This window comes from Rhyacophila brunnea, unplaced genomic scaffold, assembly GCF_057557595.1.
Source record: "Rhyacophila brunnea isolate RB1 unplaced genomic scaffold, BYU_Rbru_1.0 scaffold_3, whole genome shotgun sequence".
Lineage (NCBI taxonomy): Eukaryota > Metazoa > Arthropoda > Insecta > Trichoptera > Rhyacophilidae > Rhyacophila > Rhyacophila brunnea.
In genome coordinates this window covers 29401766-29418541 of record NW_028232965.1, presented here as the reverse complement: position 1 = coordinate 29418541, position 16776 = coordinate 29401766, and the positions used below count along the sequence as shown (strand labels likewise).

The 16776-nt window shown below is 35.2% G+C and overlaps 1 protein-coding gene across 2 annotated transcripts; it reads right to left on the bottom strand.

The window, feature by feature from the left end:
• Positions 1-226: 226 nt before the first annotated feature.
• On the bottom strand, positions 227-16253 carry LOC147068199 (beta-1,3-glucan-binding protein-like). 2 transcript variants are annotated; one of them, XM_085953312.1, is made up of 9 exons: positions 12729-12889; positions 11103-11322; positions 9441-9595; positions 7695-7858; positions 6537-6788; positions 6216-6367; positions 3077-3178; positions 2778-2929; positions 227-909 (listed from the first exon to the last, which is right to left on the bottom strand). In XM_085953312.1, exons 2-8 carry the CDS (start codon positions 11316-11318, stop codon positions 2813-2815), a joined length of 1158 nt encoding a protein of 385 aa, XP_085809438.1. In that variant the 5' UTR covers positions 11319-11322; positions 12729-12889; the 3' UTR covers positions 227-909; positions 2778-2812. The 2 variants fall into 2 exon arrangements, with proteins under 2 accessions (XP_085809438.1, XP_085809439.1); XM_085953313.1 differs by lacking the exon at positions 12729-12889 and adding an exon at positions 16128-16253 and having other exon boundaries at positions 227-2929.
• Positions 16254-16776: the final 523 nt, after the last annotated feature.

Below are 16776 nucleotides of genomic sequence, written 5' to 3'. Positions count from 1 at the left end.
CGGAAGCCCGTGTGTATGGACGGGAAAACTGTAGCTCGCACAAACCGAAAAGTGCTGTAAAAGTGTTTTTTGCACAAACTATACCCCACAGGCAAGTCGCTGCCATCTAGCCGGGGAATTATATGCATTAGTTAAAAATGCATACATATTTTGTATCTTGTGGGTTGAATATAACAGTTTTGGTAGATCATAACATTATTGTTTATCAGTCAATTAAATATGTCGGTTTATTTGTAGTGAAATAAATTTATTCAGATTAAACAAACAATATAAAATGTTATGTCAAAAAAATATCTGGCCAACAGAGTATTATAGTCGAGCGCAGCGGTAAACAACTTTCAGTTTTATATTATTAGTGTTTGTATGTATTTTTTTGGTATACATTTATATTAGTTTTTTAGTCTTGTTCTGTTATGTCCGTGCGAGAGATGTACTTAGCATCTTACCAACCGTGCCTTGGCTACTGATGGCCATGTCATTGGTTTTGAACATATCAATGGTGCACCTGGATGCAACGAGCGGACAGACTATCATGTGTTCTGCAGTTTCCTCGATGCCACATTATAATTTTTAAGAATCCCCACTTCTCAGGAAGTTTTGGAGCTGCCTGCAGTGGAAAGAATAGTGTGGCGGAGCGAGAGATGCGGCTATACAGTATTCTCACTGGCGCCGGATGAGAAGCTACCACCATGCAGGACTTCACAGTTTGAAGAATGATGAATCGGATACCTAACTAGTTTTTTATCATCAGGTTTTCACTTTTTTTGTCTAATCTCGGGATTCATAAAATACTAATGCCATAATACGGGGCTTGAAAATTCTGTCTGGGATTACAATCCCTAATAATTTTGTCACATAGTTTCACATCAAGATTATTATATTCTTAGGCATAACAAAATATATATATATATATATACTAGCTGACCCGGCAAACGTTGTTCTGCCATATAAATTATTTCTAGTGAATATTTTGGTTGTTAAATAAAAAATAACGAATGTATCTTAAGTGTGTGGGGATGGGATATATGACAGAAAGAGGAATAGAGCGCTGTAGACGATGACCGCCGATAAAAACAAAAAAACATCAACCATTCATTTTCTCAATTCAAAATGAGTAATGATGTTCATAATGAATGAATTACCTGTGACAGGATCTCGTTGTTTAATGTTTATGCAATATCCGTCTTGTCCCTTCCAGAAAATTAGCGGATATTGGAAAGCGTCGTATGAACTGTGTGTGTCAGCGATGAACTCCAGATTATTGTTTCTTCTTCGAATCATGATTTCTCGCGTCGATGTGCGGTCGCCAACCATGATTCCAGCAATGTCGTCAACAACAGGCGCATTGAATCGAAGCACGTGCTCTCCAGCTGGTGTTTTATCAGGATTGATGACAATAGCGTGATTGTCACTTTGCAATTCGTGCATGTGTGCTTTGAAGAATTTCAATAATTCATTGTGCTCATTCAACAGGGCGTCTAGTTCGCCGACGATGCGCCTGGCATTAGGCGAATTGAGGCTATTGTAGCCGCAACGTGCATCTACATGATTGATGTCCTCACCGGCCATGAAGTAGATTTGTAAAAAAATTATGTGGTTCGTTTGGCATTGGCAGCAATGAGCCTACTTTGTGGTATATTTGGCCTTTGATTTTGAACGTAGAATGGAATTGTTAACCATTTGCCGCAGTATTGTAAACTATTTCTGTTGCTCCGAACGAAGTCTTTTGGAAGCATGAATTGAATGTGCGAATGAACTTCAGGAACAGGTTTGAATCTGGAACCGTGCCGATGAGCAACCCGTTCAATGGTTCTGGTGGTATCTCAATTTCTGGTAGTTGCACTTTTCCTGATGCGCAACACATCCCGGCTGACTCATGTTTGAATTTGAGCGCATGACAATGGGGACATTCTTTGTCCATAGCACCAATCAGTACTTTCGGATGAGCGGAATATTCAATTTCTGGCTCGTACTCGAATGCGAGACGAAGGAACGAAGCGGATGTAAATGTTCGATGTACTTGTTGGCGTTGTCGGTCATTTACGTTTTCATCACTACGAACCGGCGCACTTGGCTCCGTTTCAAATGTCGTTCAGCTCGTGCCTCTTGTGATTGGGATGCACGCAATTGCGACATGCTTACACGCACGTTTTTGTTATCTTGTTGGATTTGTTCGTCTGTTCTTTCTGCTCTACTATTTTGCATGTTTGTTGCTTTATTCGTTCGACGGCCCAAATGGCCCCCCTTGCGTCTTGATGGCATTGTGCACTGTAATACACGCACATAAAAATAGATAAATTAAAATAAATCATACAAAATTTTGCACGCACTGCGTTGTGATATGCCGAATGAAATGTCAAAATGACGCGACGCTTCTCTTGAATTCTTCTCGGACGTAGCGCCATCTGTCATTCAACAACATAAATAATTTCGTTCTGTTTGAAACACGAACGACGGTTAAATTTGTTCATACAAAAATAATAAAATCGCGATTAAAAAATGGGAGGGTGGGGGTAGGAGAGTGAAAATTTGGGGTTATAGGTATTTTTTGATGCAAAATAATAAAAAAAATACAAAAAGAAATTTTCAAAAAAATAAAAGAAAAAAAATTCTGGATAGAGATACCCTAATCACCTAGGCGTATGAAATATACTTGTTGACCTATTCTCATACCTATCAAATATACATAAAAAAAATTCATAAAAATCGGTCGAGCCATTTCGGAGGAGTTCGACCACAAACATCGTGACACGAGATTTTTATATATATAGAGATATTATATTATGTTACTTTACAATAGGTTATTGAGTTTCTACAATGCCCATACTTTTACATAGTCAACTTGAAGAGATGCGTCATCACCATTGTTGACATCCAAACCCCAAGTTGCCAACCATTTTACACGTTGATCGTAGAAAGTTTTCATGGCCTATAAAGGAAGAAGATAGGTTTCAGATTTTGCAGTCATATAAGACAAGTCAAATTAGCTGCAACTGAATTCGGTCAGTCAATTTATAAATCAAAATGTGGTACTGGTTTGAATTGTGCTATAATAATCTGTATTATGTGTACTTACAATTGGAGATTTATTATTCCAAGGTTTCTCATCTGGATTAGATATATTATCATCAGGGAAAAAACTATTTCCACCAACAGCTAAGTTCAGAACAATGTAGAACTGAAAAGAAAAGCAATGTATCTTTTTTAGTGATTATTTTTTGCAAATAAAGTGCCTTTTTGGCATTTACAATATTATATTAATACTAGCTGACCCGGCAAACGTTGTTCTGCCATATAAATTATTTCTAGTGAATATTTTGGTTGTTAAATAAAAAATAATGAATGTATTATAATTGTAAGTGTGTGGGGATGGGACCTATGACAGAAAGAAGAATGGAGCGCTGTAGACGATGACCGCCGATAAAAACAAAAAAACACCAACCATTCATTTTCTCAATTCAATGTATTTCATTAAAGTAACAGACATATTCATTGTTTGATCTCTTAAAAGTTAAATGTAAAGTGAAAAAAAGTAATATATTTTTTATCATAAAGTAGGAAAATGAAATAAAGAAAATCAATATTAATTTCGAAGAGCAATTGAGAGTACGATATTTTTTGTCAGTCCGTCTTTAGCCAACACAAATAAACTCGATGGTTTGCCCACGCGAGAACATGCCACGTATAATTGTCTGTGTGAAAAACATGGTGTGCCCAAATCTAATCCGCAAACAGACATCGTTTGGCCTTGCGACTTATTGATTGTCATTGTGAATGCCAATCTAATAGGAAATTGAACGCGTTTGAATTTAATTGGCACGTCTGTGAGAATCATTGGAATTCGTGGCAGCAAAACATTTTCGGCTCGGAATTTGCCATTCAAAATGGTGGCTTCGATAATGTTTATCATCAATTTTTTAATGACCAATCGCGTGCCATTGCACAGCTGTGGTGGGTTCAAATTACGAAGTAAAATAACCAGAGATCCAACTTTCAGTCGTGTGTTTTCAGAGGGTGTGTTGACATGCCTGGCAAATCCAGTGAGTTCAAAAACTCTGTTGGATAATTTACAGCTTCGTTGCCATCGCAAACTGTATCTATCGATTTGTATGATACCAAATTGCCTGGCAACGACTGCTGTATCTTGAAGTTTAAATCGTCGACGTCCACATTTTTTGCTGCCAAAATGGCTCTTTCTGCCAGCTACGCATGATTTATGTATTGTGTTCTTACATTGGGAAATATACGGTCAATGAGAGCATTTTGCGAATCAACAAATGGAAATCAACTTTTCCATCGCCGATATCTAACAATTGATTCGAGAATGTGTCAGCGGATGGAACTTGTAGCATTTGGACGTGCATGTTTATAAAAATAAAAAGCTGGACTTTTTCAACATTACGCCACAGTTGCGATGATTTCAAGCAAGCATTGAGCAATCTCATCAGCGTACGTACGTTGAACTTGGAATGATGGGAAGTGTTTGTCTGAAATCATCTGAAAGGAGTAACAGAGTGCCGCCGAATAGTTTGTCATTGTTTTTTTTATCTTTGAGTGTTCTGTTTAACGCCTCAAGAGAATGTTTGTGGGCCATAGTGCATTCATCCCATATGATAATTTTGCATTGTTTCAGCACTGTTGCTATGGACGATTCGAGATCCAATAAAGTTGCTACAATGCCAGATGATGCAACGGCCAATGCGATGCCATTATTTGATCGTATTTCGGCGAGAATTAGCGAAATGAGAAATGTTTTGCCAGTTCCACCTGGTGCATCAAAAAAAAAAGAATCCACCTTGTCCCGCTCAGTGTCACTTTGCAATTCGTGCATGTATGATTTGAAGAATTTTAATAATTCATTGTGCTCATTCAATAGGGCGTCCAGTTCGCTGACGATGCGCCTGGCATTGAGCGACTTGAGGTTATTGTAGCCGCAACGTGCATCCACACGATGTCCTTACCGCCCATGGAGTAGATTTGTAAAAATTTATGAGGTTCGTTTGGCATTGGCAGCAATGAGCCTACTTTGTGGTAAAGGCCAAGCGCCTTGAATGGAATTGTTGACTATTTGCAGCAGTATTGTGAACTATTTCTGTTGCTCCGAACGAAGTCATTTGGAAACATGAATTGAATGTGCGAATGGACTTCAGGAACAGGTTTGAATCTGAATCCGTGCAGATGAGCAAGCCGTTTAACGGTTCTGGTGGTGTCTCTATATCTGGTAGTTGCACTTTTCCTGATGCGGAACACATCCCGGCTGACTCATGTTTGAATTTGAGCGTATGACAATGGGGACATTCTTTGTCCATAGCACTTTCGGATGAGCGGAATATTCAATAACTGGCTCCTTTTCGAATGCGAGACGAAGAAACGAAGCGGATGTAAATGCTCGATGTACTTGATGGCGTTGTCGGTCATTTGCTCTGCGCGTGTTAACTACGAACCGGCGCGCTTGTCTCCGTTCCAATTGTCGTTGTTGATTTTGTTCAGCTCTGCCTCTTGTGATTGAGATGCACACAATTGCGACATGCTCACACGTACATTTTCGTTATCTTGTTAGATTTGTTTGTCTGTTCTTTCTGCTCTACTATTTCGCATGTTTGTTGCTTTATTCGGTCGACGGCCCAAATGGCTCCCTTGCGTCTTGCTGGCATTGTTCAATGTAATACACGCACATAAATAGATAATAGATTAATATAAATCGTACAAAATTTTGCATGCACTGCGTTGTGATATGCCGATGAAATGTCAAAATGACGCGACGCTTCTCGTGAATTCTTATCGTACGTAGCGCCATCTGTCATTCAACAACATAAATAATTTCGTTTTGTTTGAAATACAAACGACGGTTGAATTTGTTCATACAAAAATACTAAAATCGCGATAAAAAAATAAGAGGGTCTCGATTAAAAATGGGAAGGTGAAAATTTGGGGTTATAAGTATTTTTTGATGCCAAATGAAAAAAAAATACAATTTTTTTTTTCTGGATAGAGATACCCAAATCACCTAGCGGTATGAAATATACTTGTTGACCTATTCTCATATCTAACAAATATACATAAAAAATTTCATAAAAATCGGTCGAGCCGTTTCAGAGGAGTGCGACCACAAACACCGTGACACGAGATTTTTATATATATAGAGATGGCAATATATAATTTTTGTCCACCTAAAAATAGGGGTTTGGATAGGATTACGCTTATTTTACATTTACCTCTTCATCAAACGGTGCCATTTTACTTCCAAATCTCCATGGATTTTCCAGTTTTTCCGAAATATTACCAAATCCCCCATATTTCCAGAACCCTTCTTCTGGTGGTTTTACTGTTCCGATCTCCTTACTATCAATACTGAACATAATATGATCTGAAATATAAGTCTTTTAATAGTCACAATTATTCAAACATAATATAACTCTTACTATGACGTATTTATAATATTCAACAATCATCTCTTCTTTATCAAGAGTCTTAGGTAATGGAGAAATATTCATAGTACTCGATAATAATATATCTATTAAATTCTGTATACCTACCGGTAGTCCATTCGAGTTGGTATTTTTTAAATGATGTATGATATCCTGCTGGATCATTTTTAATGAAGAATGCTTTTATCCAGCTATCCACCTGAGAATAAGGTCCAAAATGCAGTGCTGATGCGATTTGCTCAATACCTATGTTGACTCCGTTCAGAAGTAGGTTTCGATTACCACGGGTCTCAGCTAAATCAATTTCACCGGATGATGGCCATCTTCCGTAGCTTTCAAATGCAGGCAAAAGCCATATAGCTAAAATGGAAAAGATTATGATAAATAATTCATAATGTTGAGCAAAATGATGTGCTTTTGATCCAGTGTAAGAACCTAATGGATTGGGTTAATGATATAACTATTCCTTTTAAAAAATAACTTTTTTACATCTCCGACAATTCGGTCGCCTTTAATTTATGTGATAATTATTAATGCCGGCCATGGTCTCACTCCCTTGAGGTTCAACTTTTGAATCTAAAACTCTTTTTCGTATTGTGACCTCATTTCTTACCAATTCAAAGCTACCCATTAGAAATAACAAAAGGAGGAGGTGCTGATTCCTTTATTTGGAACCATTGATATATCTATGGATGCACTATTCCATACATATGAACAGGAAAATGGGTACCCTTATCCAGAAAAGGTTAGACATCCGACAGAAATCTGTAAAAATCACCCTTATTCTGGCCTTATTGCAATGTCGGTTAGAGTTAGGTTTTTAAGTGCACACAATATGTATTAAATACGATGAACATCTAGCATTTGGATACAGACTCATTGGGTAGAAAAAAACCATAATGATTAATGACATCTCCAAATTAATGAAGTTGAAAATTGATTAATTTTTCTGTCACTTTCATCTGTATTTATCTGTTTATTACTAAAAAAAATGTAATGATTTCGCTTTCAGATACAGATTGGCAGACTAAAATTTTGTATTCATTTTATTTTTCACATACTTCGTCCATAATATAATATCAATGTGTGGAATGGAAAGTTTCCTTTTGAGAGGACATGAAAAAGAAATCAATGGATTGGATTTCCTCACTTGTGACCTCACCGAGAATTTTACTCGGGGCCCCCGTATGAAAGGCCAGCACCTATCACACTGGACTAAGAGGATCGCCTTATATAAAAATAAAAAAAATATTTGAAGGTATTTACCTGGCCATAGCCAGTCTCCGGCAGGCATCTTGGCTAAGATTTCCATTTTACCATAGCGGAAACGGAATGATTCTACTGTCCGCAGACGAGCGCTTTTTATAGGGTTCAGAATGTTATTTTTTGTTCCTGTGCGCTCACAACCATACCATGTTGGGTTTGTGCACCTGTCAATAATAACATAAGTTCTTTAATATATTTTTCAGTATTTTGTCAAAATATTATTATCCGAATAGTTCACTATCTGGACATCATGCGCTCTAAAATTTATCGTTGATATGAATATTATGTTATCCGATAGGTAAAAAGGTTTGTTGATCCCCTTGACTTCATATGTCAGGGGCCATCTTGTGAGTTGTCAAACATTAGAATAGGTTACCTACCAATTCTAAGACTCAAGGCACAATTTGACTACGGTAGTCTATTGTCAGTAGTGTAGTAGGCTGGAGTGCACTGGGTCGGTGATCCGGACCATTTTTGACCGAACTGTGCACTTCAACACTTCTTCGGACAGTACTCATCAAAATTTTGAATCACGTGAAAGTAGAATGTGAATTAATCTTAAACAGTAAATTGGTTGTAAAAGTCTGAAAGAAACGATTAGTCAGTTTAATTTCGAAGTGGTTGTGTAAAACATATTGCCTTTTTTTACTTTGGCGATGCGCGTATGACAACCATTATAGGTTGCGAGTCAGGTGATGGGTACAGGGGTGGTTTGGACATGGCTCGGGGGCTTGTACACGTGCCAGTCCGGCAGTGAAGTACAGAACATGTTATGAGCATTGTCAATCTGTTACAAAGTTTTCGTACCTACCTAATGATCGAAATATTGAAAAATGTGTTTTAGGAAAGGGGGTGATCTTGATAAAAAAACAGTGACTCAGCACTATTTTATTTAGCACTATATCATAAAATATAATATATACGTATTATAATATATTCTTTATAACACTACCACAGGCCAAGAGGCCTAATGACAATAGTGTAGTGAAACAGCAGTGTATTTAGCAATATAAGTGAAACAACACAAACACCCATGCTTTGAGAAATATTACAAATATATTGTGACCTTACCGGAATTGAACCCTGAGCTCCTGGATGATGGTTATCATGACAAGCATGGGCCCAATAAGGGGGTGGGGGAAGCTGATCAGGCTCGAGTGGCCTGGGGTTAGGAGGGCCTAGCGTGGCGGGTCAACCAGTTAAGTGAAGTAAACAGACATCACAATTTTGCAATAATAGTAATAAAAGCCGCATGCAACTCTATTTTATTTAAATGTTATTAACACTTTGAAAGATGTGGCTGTGCGCTGCACTTTGATGTGATACGATGATTGATATAATTAAATGACAATTCAGGTGTAGAATTTTATTTTATAATTATTTGTAGCGTGTTTCCTGACTAATAAAAATGGCAATTTAACCAATATGGCGAAGGGTTGTGTGTTACTTGGCTACCATAAAAGGGGGTTACGATCAGTGCTTTATATTATTATGATGTTGAGTGCTGATAACTCAATAATTCGTAATACAATAAATCGCTAAAAATACATGGAATACCCTTAATTTTACCTCGCGGAACCCTGGATTTATGCAGAATACCATTTGGGGAACACTCTGTAGAACATCAAACTGCCCTTATAGTCGGCTATAGGTAAAGGTTGTCCGCTCCAGAATGTGTTGGAGGACCATATAGTGAAAGGGCATGTATACATTTATTGTATACATATAATATATATAAATATTTACCTAGAATATGGTTGAGATCCCTCAATATTGAGAACTCCTGATGTAAGAAATTCTTCTCCAAATTGATCAGACAGCAAAGAAGGTTTGATGAACAGCTTTCCATTCTTCGCGAAACTGTTTGACCTGTTGTTGCAATACCATTGGAATTCCCAGTTCTATAGAGTAAATAAAAAAATGGTATAATATTGTTAATTAAAAATATTATGTAGAAAGTTACATTATACGGCTTATTTTCAGCATTTTTTTCTTTTGTACTCAGCAGCGGAAGTTACTTCAAATTCTGTCTCCTCCTGGAAAAAAATATCAGCCCCTGCTGCACATGCTGGTACGGCGACAAATTTAGTATAATTATTATGGTTTCGTCATTCCGCAGAATATTTTGAATGATCAGTATTTCTATAAATGCAATGATGAATAGTGCCAACTCTAATGTATTAGTACCTATTTTGAATTATTATTTATTATTCATCATAATTTCAATCAATTTTAACGTGGGCGTTCGTTAAAATTACTTGCGATATTGCATCCTTACATAATATTTTAACATATACCCAATATTCTTATAGAAAATACGAAAATAAAAATCACGTGAATCGAAAATGTGTAGGCGTGTAGAAAATGATAAAAAAAGGTTCATTGAGGCATGCGGTATCGATGTAGCGCGGTCCGCGCCAGATGACCTCATTGTTCTTGTGATTTCGGCAGATTTTGCTAACTGACAATGTTCGTTTAAAGCAGGGGTAGTACCTTTCTATACCTACCGCCCACTTTTGTATCTTTGTTAGTAGTAAATTTTTTTAACCGCCCACCGGTTCCACAGTAACGGTGATTTATAAAGTAGGGAAGTAAATTTACTTTTAAAATTTAGAAAGTAGAATTACAGCAAGTTATATACATACTTACCAAATAATTACTTACCAATTACTTTATGTCAGACTTTCGCTAAGTTTGGCAGAATAAATCTTTCTAAAACAACTTACTGTAGTAAAATCTATCTTTTTATTTATACTTTGGATACATATAAGCATGAAGACTGATGAAATTACATTTAATTAATTAAACTGTGAACTAAACTTATGCGAGGGCGATACAAATGGTAAATTTTCTGAAATTTAAATTGTCACAGGGAATTTTATGAAAACATAATGATAATATAATTTTAAAAGCCCTACACCATGAAAGCTGGAACGTCCATTAGTGGGCGGTAGGGACCGGGTTGACTACCCCTGGTTTAAAGGTTCAAAATATGCTACAGATGGGAGCATCAGTCTGATAAATTTTAAATACCAAGAATACCAAATACCAAAACACATTTTTCTTGTAGCGGCAGCTTACTGTAACAACGTGATCATAATGTATTTGAACCTATAGTGTCGTGATGATCTTTAAATTTCTTCAATATCATAGCCGGTAAGTGGGTCAGTTTTTTTTATATGTGATCAATTATTATCCGTGCAATAAATTTTATTTACCAGGTACGGTTACGAGTTTCGATACATTTTTAACTGGTACATATACTATAAACAATTTGATACAGACAAAATATATCATACGTACGTACAATGACGTAGTATATTTTATAGTGTATCAGTATATGGAATGACGTAACGATTAAAAAATAAACATTTAACTTTATGAAAAAAGTTAAAATCAATTACTCACCCCACCTCCAGAGAGAGTATTTTCGTGTTCCCACTTGGCGTTGTCAAGTTTATCGAAATTGTCTTCGAAGATTAGATCGCCTGCGCAGATTTTTCTTGGAGCATGGGAACCACTGGCAGTAGTCACAGTTTCAGAACATCTTCGATATCTTGCGGCACTGGCGCTTTTAGTGACAATAGTTGACACCAGCAGCAACACAGCCAAGATACACTTCATTTTCCTTAAATTATACTAACTCCTTAAAGACTAAACACACAAATTGACAATAACATAAAAAGGCAATTCGGCTTTACTATTACTAGACTACCTACGTATTAAAAAAAAGATTATTGTTGTTAAAAATGCATTTCGTAATTTAAAAATAAGCCATGCGATTTTGAAAGTTTTTTTTTATTTTCCCCTAAGCAAGCATCATGGGTGGGCGTTCACAGAAATATTATATTAGTCTCAAAAACAGACCACAGGCCAAAAAAACTTGAAAAACCCTGAACTAGAAGACACCTAGGCCTTGAGTCATAACGTTATCCGCGGGGTATGGGATCACCACCGCTGGTCTAAGGTATGCTCCTAATGGTAAGAGAGCAGTGTTATCAAAAGATTTATAAAGTTATACACTTATCGATAAACAATATTCATTTTTGGATAGTTGTATTTTTCGATTTAGTACGCCCTTGTTATTATTGAATATTATAATATTATGTACCTACTTATACAAAAATATCTTTCAGCATAAAACATGCGAAACTGATCACAGTCCTTTATTGGCTTATACAGAAAACAGATTTAGATAATAATATATTGTAATCTCAATAATAACGAAGACACATGAACGGGACTTTGCAATATAATGCATCTTCATAGAAACACAATATAGAATCATTCACTTTTCACCCACACGATATGCAATGTGAGTTGTTTGTGGTATTATTTAAACTAACACGTGAATAGAATATGATAATAAAGTTGTAAATACATGAACGCGAAATTGCAATAAGCACTATTATTATAAGTAGACTTACATCCGTTTACGAAGGAACGAACTGTGTATGATCGTAACTAGATGTACTAATATAATATGAGCCGGATTATTTTCAAGGGCCCTTTTTGATTCTTCAAAATGCTACATCCATTAGTAAGTTAATAAATGCCAGATTGAAAATATAATAAATTAAAAATCTCGATGGCTACCACATTATTTTACGATAAAATGGCATTTAAATTTGTTGAGAAGAGTAACCGTTCATGAATTTTTCATCGGTTTAAGCGTCTCGTGACATTTTTTTTATAACAGTTTTAGTTGACGGAGTTTTCAGTTTCCTATATAAAAATAAGATAAATACACAAACATGTAAACTAGCCGATAAGACTGCATTAATAAATAATAATTATAATATAATATGTTCAAGTATTTTTGACAGTAAAATAATTATAATATGTAATAGAAAAATGCACTTTGCATAACATTTCGCAATAATGTTTATTTATTTTCTTATTATAAATGGTTAAATTTAATTTTTACAATGACACAACATACGATTTACCAGAAAATGATATCTACTATAGACTTATTTGTGGAGATATTTTATTTGTCAATAATAATATAATAATAATAATAACTACACTTACTGATTTATATTTATTCCACTTCAGATTCAACTAATTATGGTTATTTTATTAAATGGTATATACAATTTAATCACCTAACATTCTCGATCACTTTAGATAGTAAACCATTATTTTCTGTGATATATATATATATTTAATTATTTACACTTTGACAGAACTGATCGTCGGGGTGTTTCAAAGTGTTCTGAACGTGATTTTAGTATTTAATCACGGAAGCCATTAGTGAGAATTCAACGGTTCTCAAAGATTGACAAACTATTTTTAATTTTTAATAGTACCCACCAATTAATAAAGGAATTCGGAAAATCTTTGGAAATGAGTAGGTAGTACACACATAAATTAAGTGCTTACATGCCTACGTTATGAAAATTAATATGAATATAATTTTATATAGATATAAATGGAGATAAGTAGGTACGTTGTTTTGTTTCCATGTATTTGAAATACTGCATATACTTAAAAATAAATGCATAATACGAGTATTATGTTCTTCGTCAATGACGGAAAACATCTATCAAAAAAGACTACTTGAATCATAGATAGTAGTTATTCGCCGCATTCAAATTTTTGATCACCAAAGGCACAAATTGTTAGCAATAAGCGCTCGTCCAGCGTACGCGCGTTCGGCGGAGCGTCGAGCGGAGCGCGCAACTCAAACGTATAACCGTGTGTGAAAATGTTCGTAGAGAGTGTCTTTTTTGCTTATACATTTATACGGTTATACGTTTGAGTTGCACGCGCCGCTCAATGGTCCGCCAAACGCGCCTACATGGACGGGGCCTAAATCGTAACGCTGTGGGCCATAAGTCAGCAATTTCCAAACTGTGAGGCGTGAAAAGCTTAACACAATTAATGTAGCCACAGGTTTGCAAGTTGCAAATGCATAGTTTATAAAACCGTCGCTAGTTATAAACTACATAAAAACAGCCCTATAAAAGGTTGTTTGCAAACCTGTCTGAAAATATGGAGACTAATTTTATAATACCCCACTTTTATACTATTGTGAAGAGCGCTGGCTATCTCGTGAAAAAATGAAATAAAATAGTCAAATCATAATGTTGAAATTTGAGGCAAATTTGTTTAGGAACGATAATTTTGTATTTAAACTAGTCTATTTGGTTGACATTTAAAAGAAAGTGAGTGAATAAATCAATGCAAGGACTACTAATGCATTCACTGATTTAAAAGACAAAGTGAAGGCATTCATAAAAAATTGGAGCTTTGGAAATTAAAATTACAAAAAAATAAGTTCGCCATGTTTCCATATTTAAATAATTTCTGCGCCAGATATATTGAAGCAAACAACAATCTATTTACTGAGTTCTTGGTTAGTTTGCTAATGCACTTTTCACTATATTTTATTAATAGTAAAAAAAGTCTGCTTTGTTTCAGCACTATTAAATATTTTAAATATGTGGTTGTGCGTTGCAATTTGATGTGATACCTATACGATGATTGATATACTTAAATGATAACGCCCGTGTATAATTTGGGAAACACTACATTCGAGCATCACACTGCCTTTAACCTCAGCGATAGGTAGGTGGGCCTACCAAAGATCCTGGCCTGGGGGCCCGCTTCAGGATGTGGGGCCCATGATAGAATCCATCTGTCAATGAACGATGATGAATTTGGATTGATTACTATTGAAATTGAACGTGCTAATAAACAAGCACATTCATCGCATGAAAAACAAATTAATTTAAAAATGAATATAATATAAGTAGTAAAACCTTGTTTATAGGTGTCTGTATTATTTAATGAAATAAAGGGGGGAGGCGCCAAGATTAGATTTTTTAAAAGGGAGGCTTAGTAACATATAGTTTGTAAACCACTGCATTGAGTAATAGTGGCTTATTGGAATTTTATGATTTAAAAAAAATCTTAGGAGATAGTACCTATTTATTAATGCATACCTACATACATACAATTAGTCTGCGTACCCTGTTTTGTGAATCGCTGAGTTTTATATTTAAGAGTTCCTATTATGAAATGCTTGAAGGTATTTATACAATGTAATACTTACATCGAAATGAATGGCATCTAATTGCAGAAAAATAACTTATCGAGTCCAGCTCGTTGTTTACGTAAAACGATTCGTATAATCTGTCCAGTAATATTATTTTATTATATACACGTCCTGAATTGGTTCAGATTGTTTTAAATTAGTAATCGTTCGTGACTTTGTTATCATGAATGATATACAGAACGAAAGTGTAAACAGATATACATAAGGAAGATTTAGACTCTTTAGATTTGTAATTTTACCACCTGCTTATTGTTGAGATACCTATACATATTACAATATATAACGGTTGGATCTAGGTGCACCTCTCTATTAAGCCGTTTCATTTCTAGGAAAATCTAGTTCGTGTAGATATAGGCGCGCTCTTCTTTACCCATACCTCACCTAACAACTCCACCGCCACTATCTAACCACTTCACCTACTTGTGATGAATTTGTTGCATGTGCGTTATTTTCGAAAAGCTTTATCATTATGTAATTGGTGCGTAGGTTGTGTGTGTTATTTCACCAATATTGATCTGGTAGTTTTATTAGTTATAATATTATATCAATCAGACAGACGGATAGACAAACATAAAACAGAAAAATGGAAATAGTTAAAATGATAATCAAAAACCAGATGTTTCGAAATCATAGAGACTGCATTTTTATTATTAGTATATTATTTACCTTTGAATGCATATTAATCGAACTTTCATTTTTTCCAAAGTGAGGGTTTAATCATACAAATATTGGTTACGATTACAGACCCAATAATTTCATAGTATTTAGACTATTTAGAGATTTCACACGTTGTAATTAGTAATTATAATACTTGCGGATAGAATTACAGAACAGATAAATAAACATAAATGTAAAATACATCGCCATGTAACAAAGTTTTGAAGCAGGGTAATTTATGACGGTCAGGCCGTAAAACCCAAGTATAACAAAGCTAGTGTAAGCCAGTTCTCATTAATATTGTGTGGTTGTATAGAATACATCAATTAACGCTATTTGTGAAAATAATTGTCTTGCAGGTATTATGTTCAGAAAATTCTCGTATTTAAATAAATTTTACTAGTCAAGGTAAACGTTAAATAATCATCAATATATTCGTTACCTACTGATATTAATTATAGTGTACCTGTGTGAATACCTAACCACAAAAATATCCTCAATGTACTTAATAGCGGTTTTATAGTATTATCAAAAAAGCTACCAATTATTCCCACCGCAAGCACCACCTGCATCGGTTTATAAGTCTATCCGGCACACTAATTATTGTGACATCATTATTATTGTTTATTTATATTTTCAGTGTTGTTGATAGCTGGTAGGTATACCTAATACCCCATTTACACGTGCATAGATTTACTGCTGATAGTACCTACGTATTATCGCGTCAATAACAAGAAAATGCACGAGTAAACACGTATTATCGTGCAAGTTGCAAGATTGCATGCATTTTCACACGATAGTCAGAACTTGTGAGATATCTGCGCCTGCGCGGTTGAACGATAGTAGCCAACCTACTGGGAAAAAAACCGAACCACACCGCTCAGAGCACTTTTTGACGTTTACCAATTTTCACAACCAGTCAAATAGCACAACAAAATATGACAACAACGCGTCTCGCTTAGGTTTGATGAATGAGATTGGCGAGGTAACCAGCAATTTTACGTGTAAAAAGTTATTATCGCGATAGTTGAATTTACACACTATTGGTGCCAGTAAATCCATGTACGTATACAGGCGCTGTAACGTTTGAAGAACAATATTTAATATAACGTAGTTTTAAGTAAGTATTTCTATGATAGATTATTATTAAAAAAACCCGTTATTAAAAAAAAAAAATTTTTCTTTTCGATTTTTTGTAGATTCGAACTTTTTACAGAAATCAAACACCCATATTTACTGCCCAATTTATTATTTAGCTGCGTACCTACATACTAATAACGTGGTCAATTTAAACGAGTATTTGATTGGGCGGAGATATAGATACTTTTTATTGATTACTTTTCTAAGAACTAAAAATTTTCA

Excerpts from the sequence above, each read along its gene's own strand:
- LOC147068199 (XM_085953313.1), bottom strand. The coding sequence starts at position 11,318 with ATGAAGTGTATCTTGGCTGTGTTGCTGCTGGTGTCAACTATTGTCACT. Across the intron at positions 7,859-9,440 it reads GGATCTCAACCATATTCTAG|GTGCACAAACCCAACATGGT; the intron begins GTAAATATTTAT and ends TATTATTGACAG. Across the intron at positions 6,789-7,694 it reads CGGAGACTGGCTATGGCCAG|CTATATGGCTTTTGCCTGCA; the intron begins GTAAATACCTTC and ends TTTCCATTTTAG.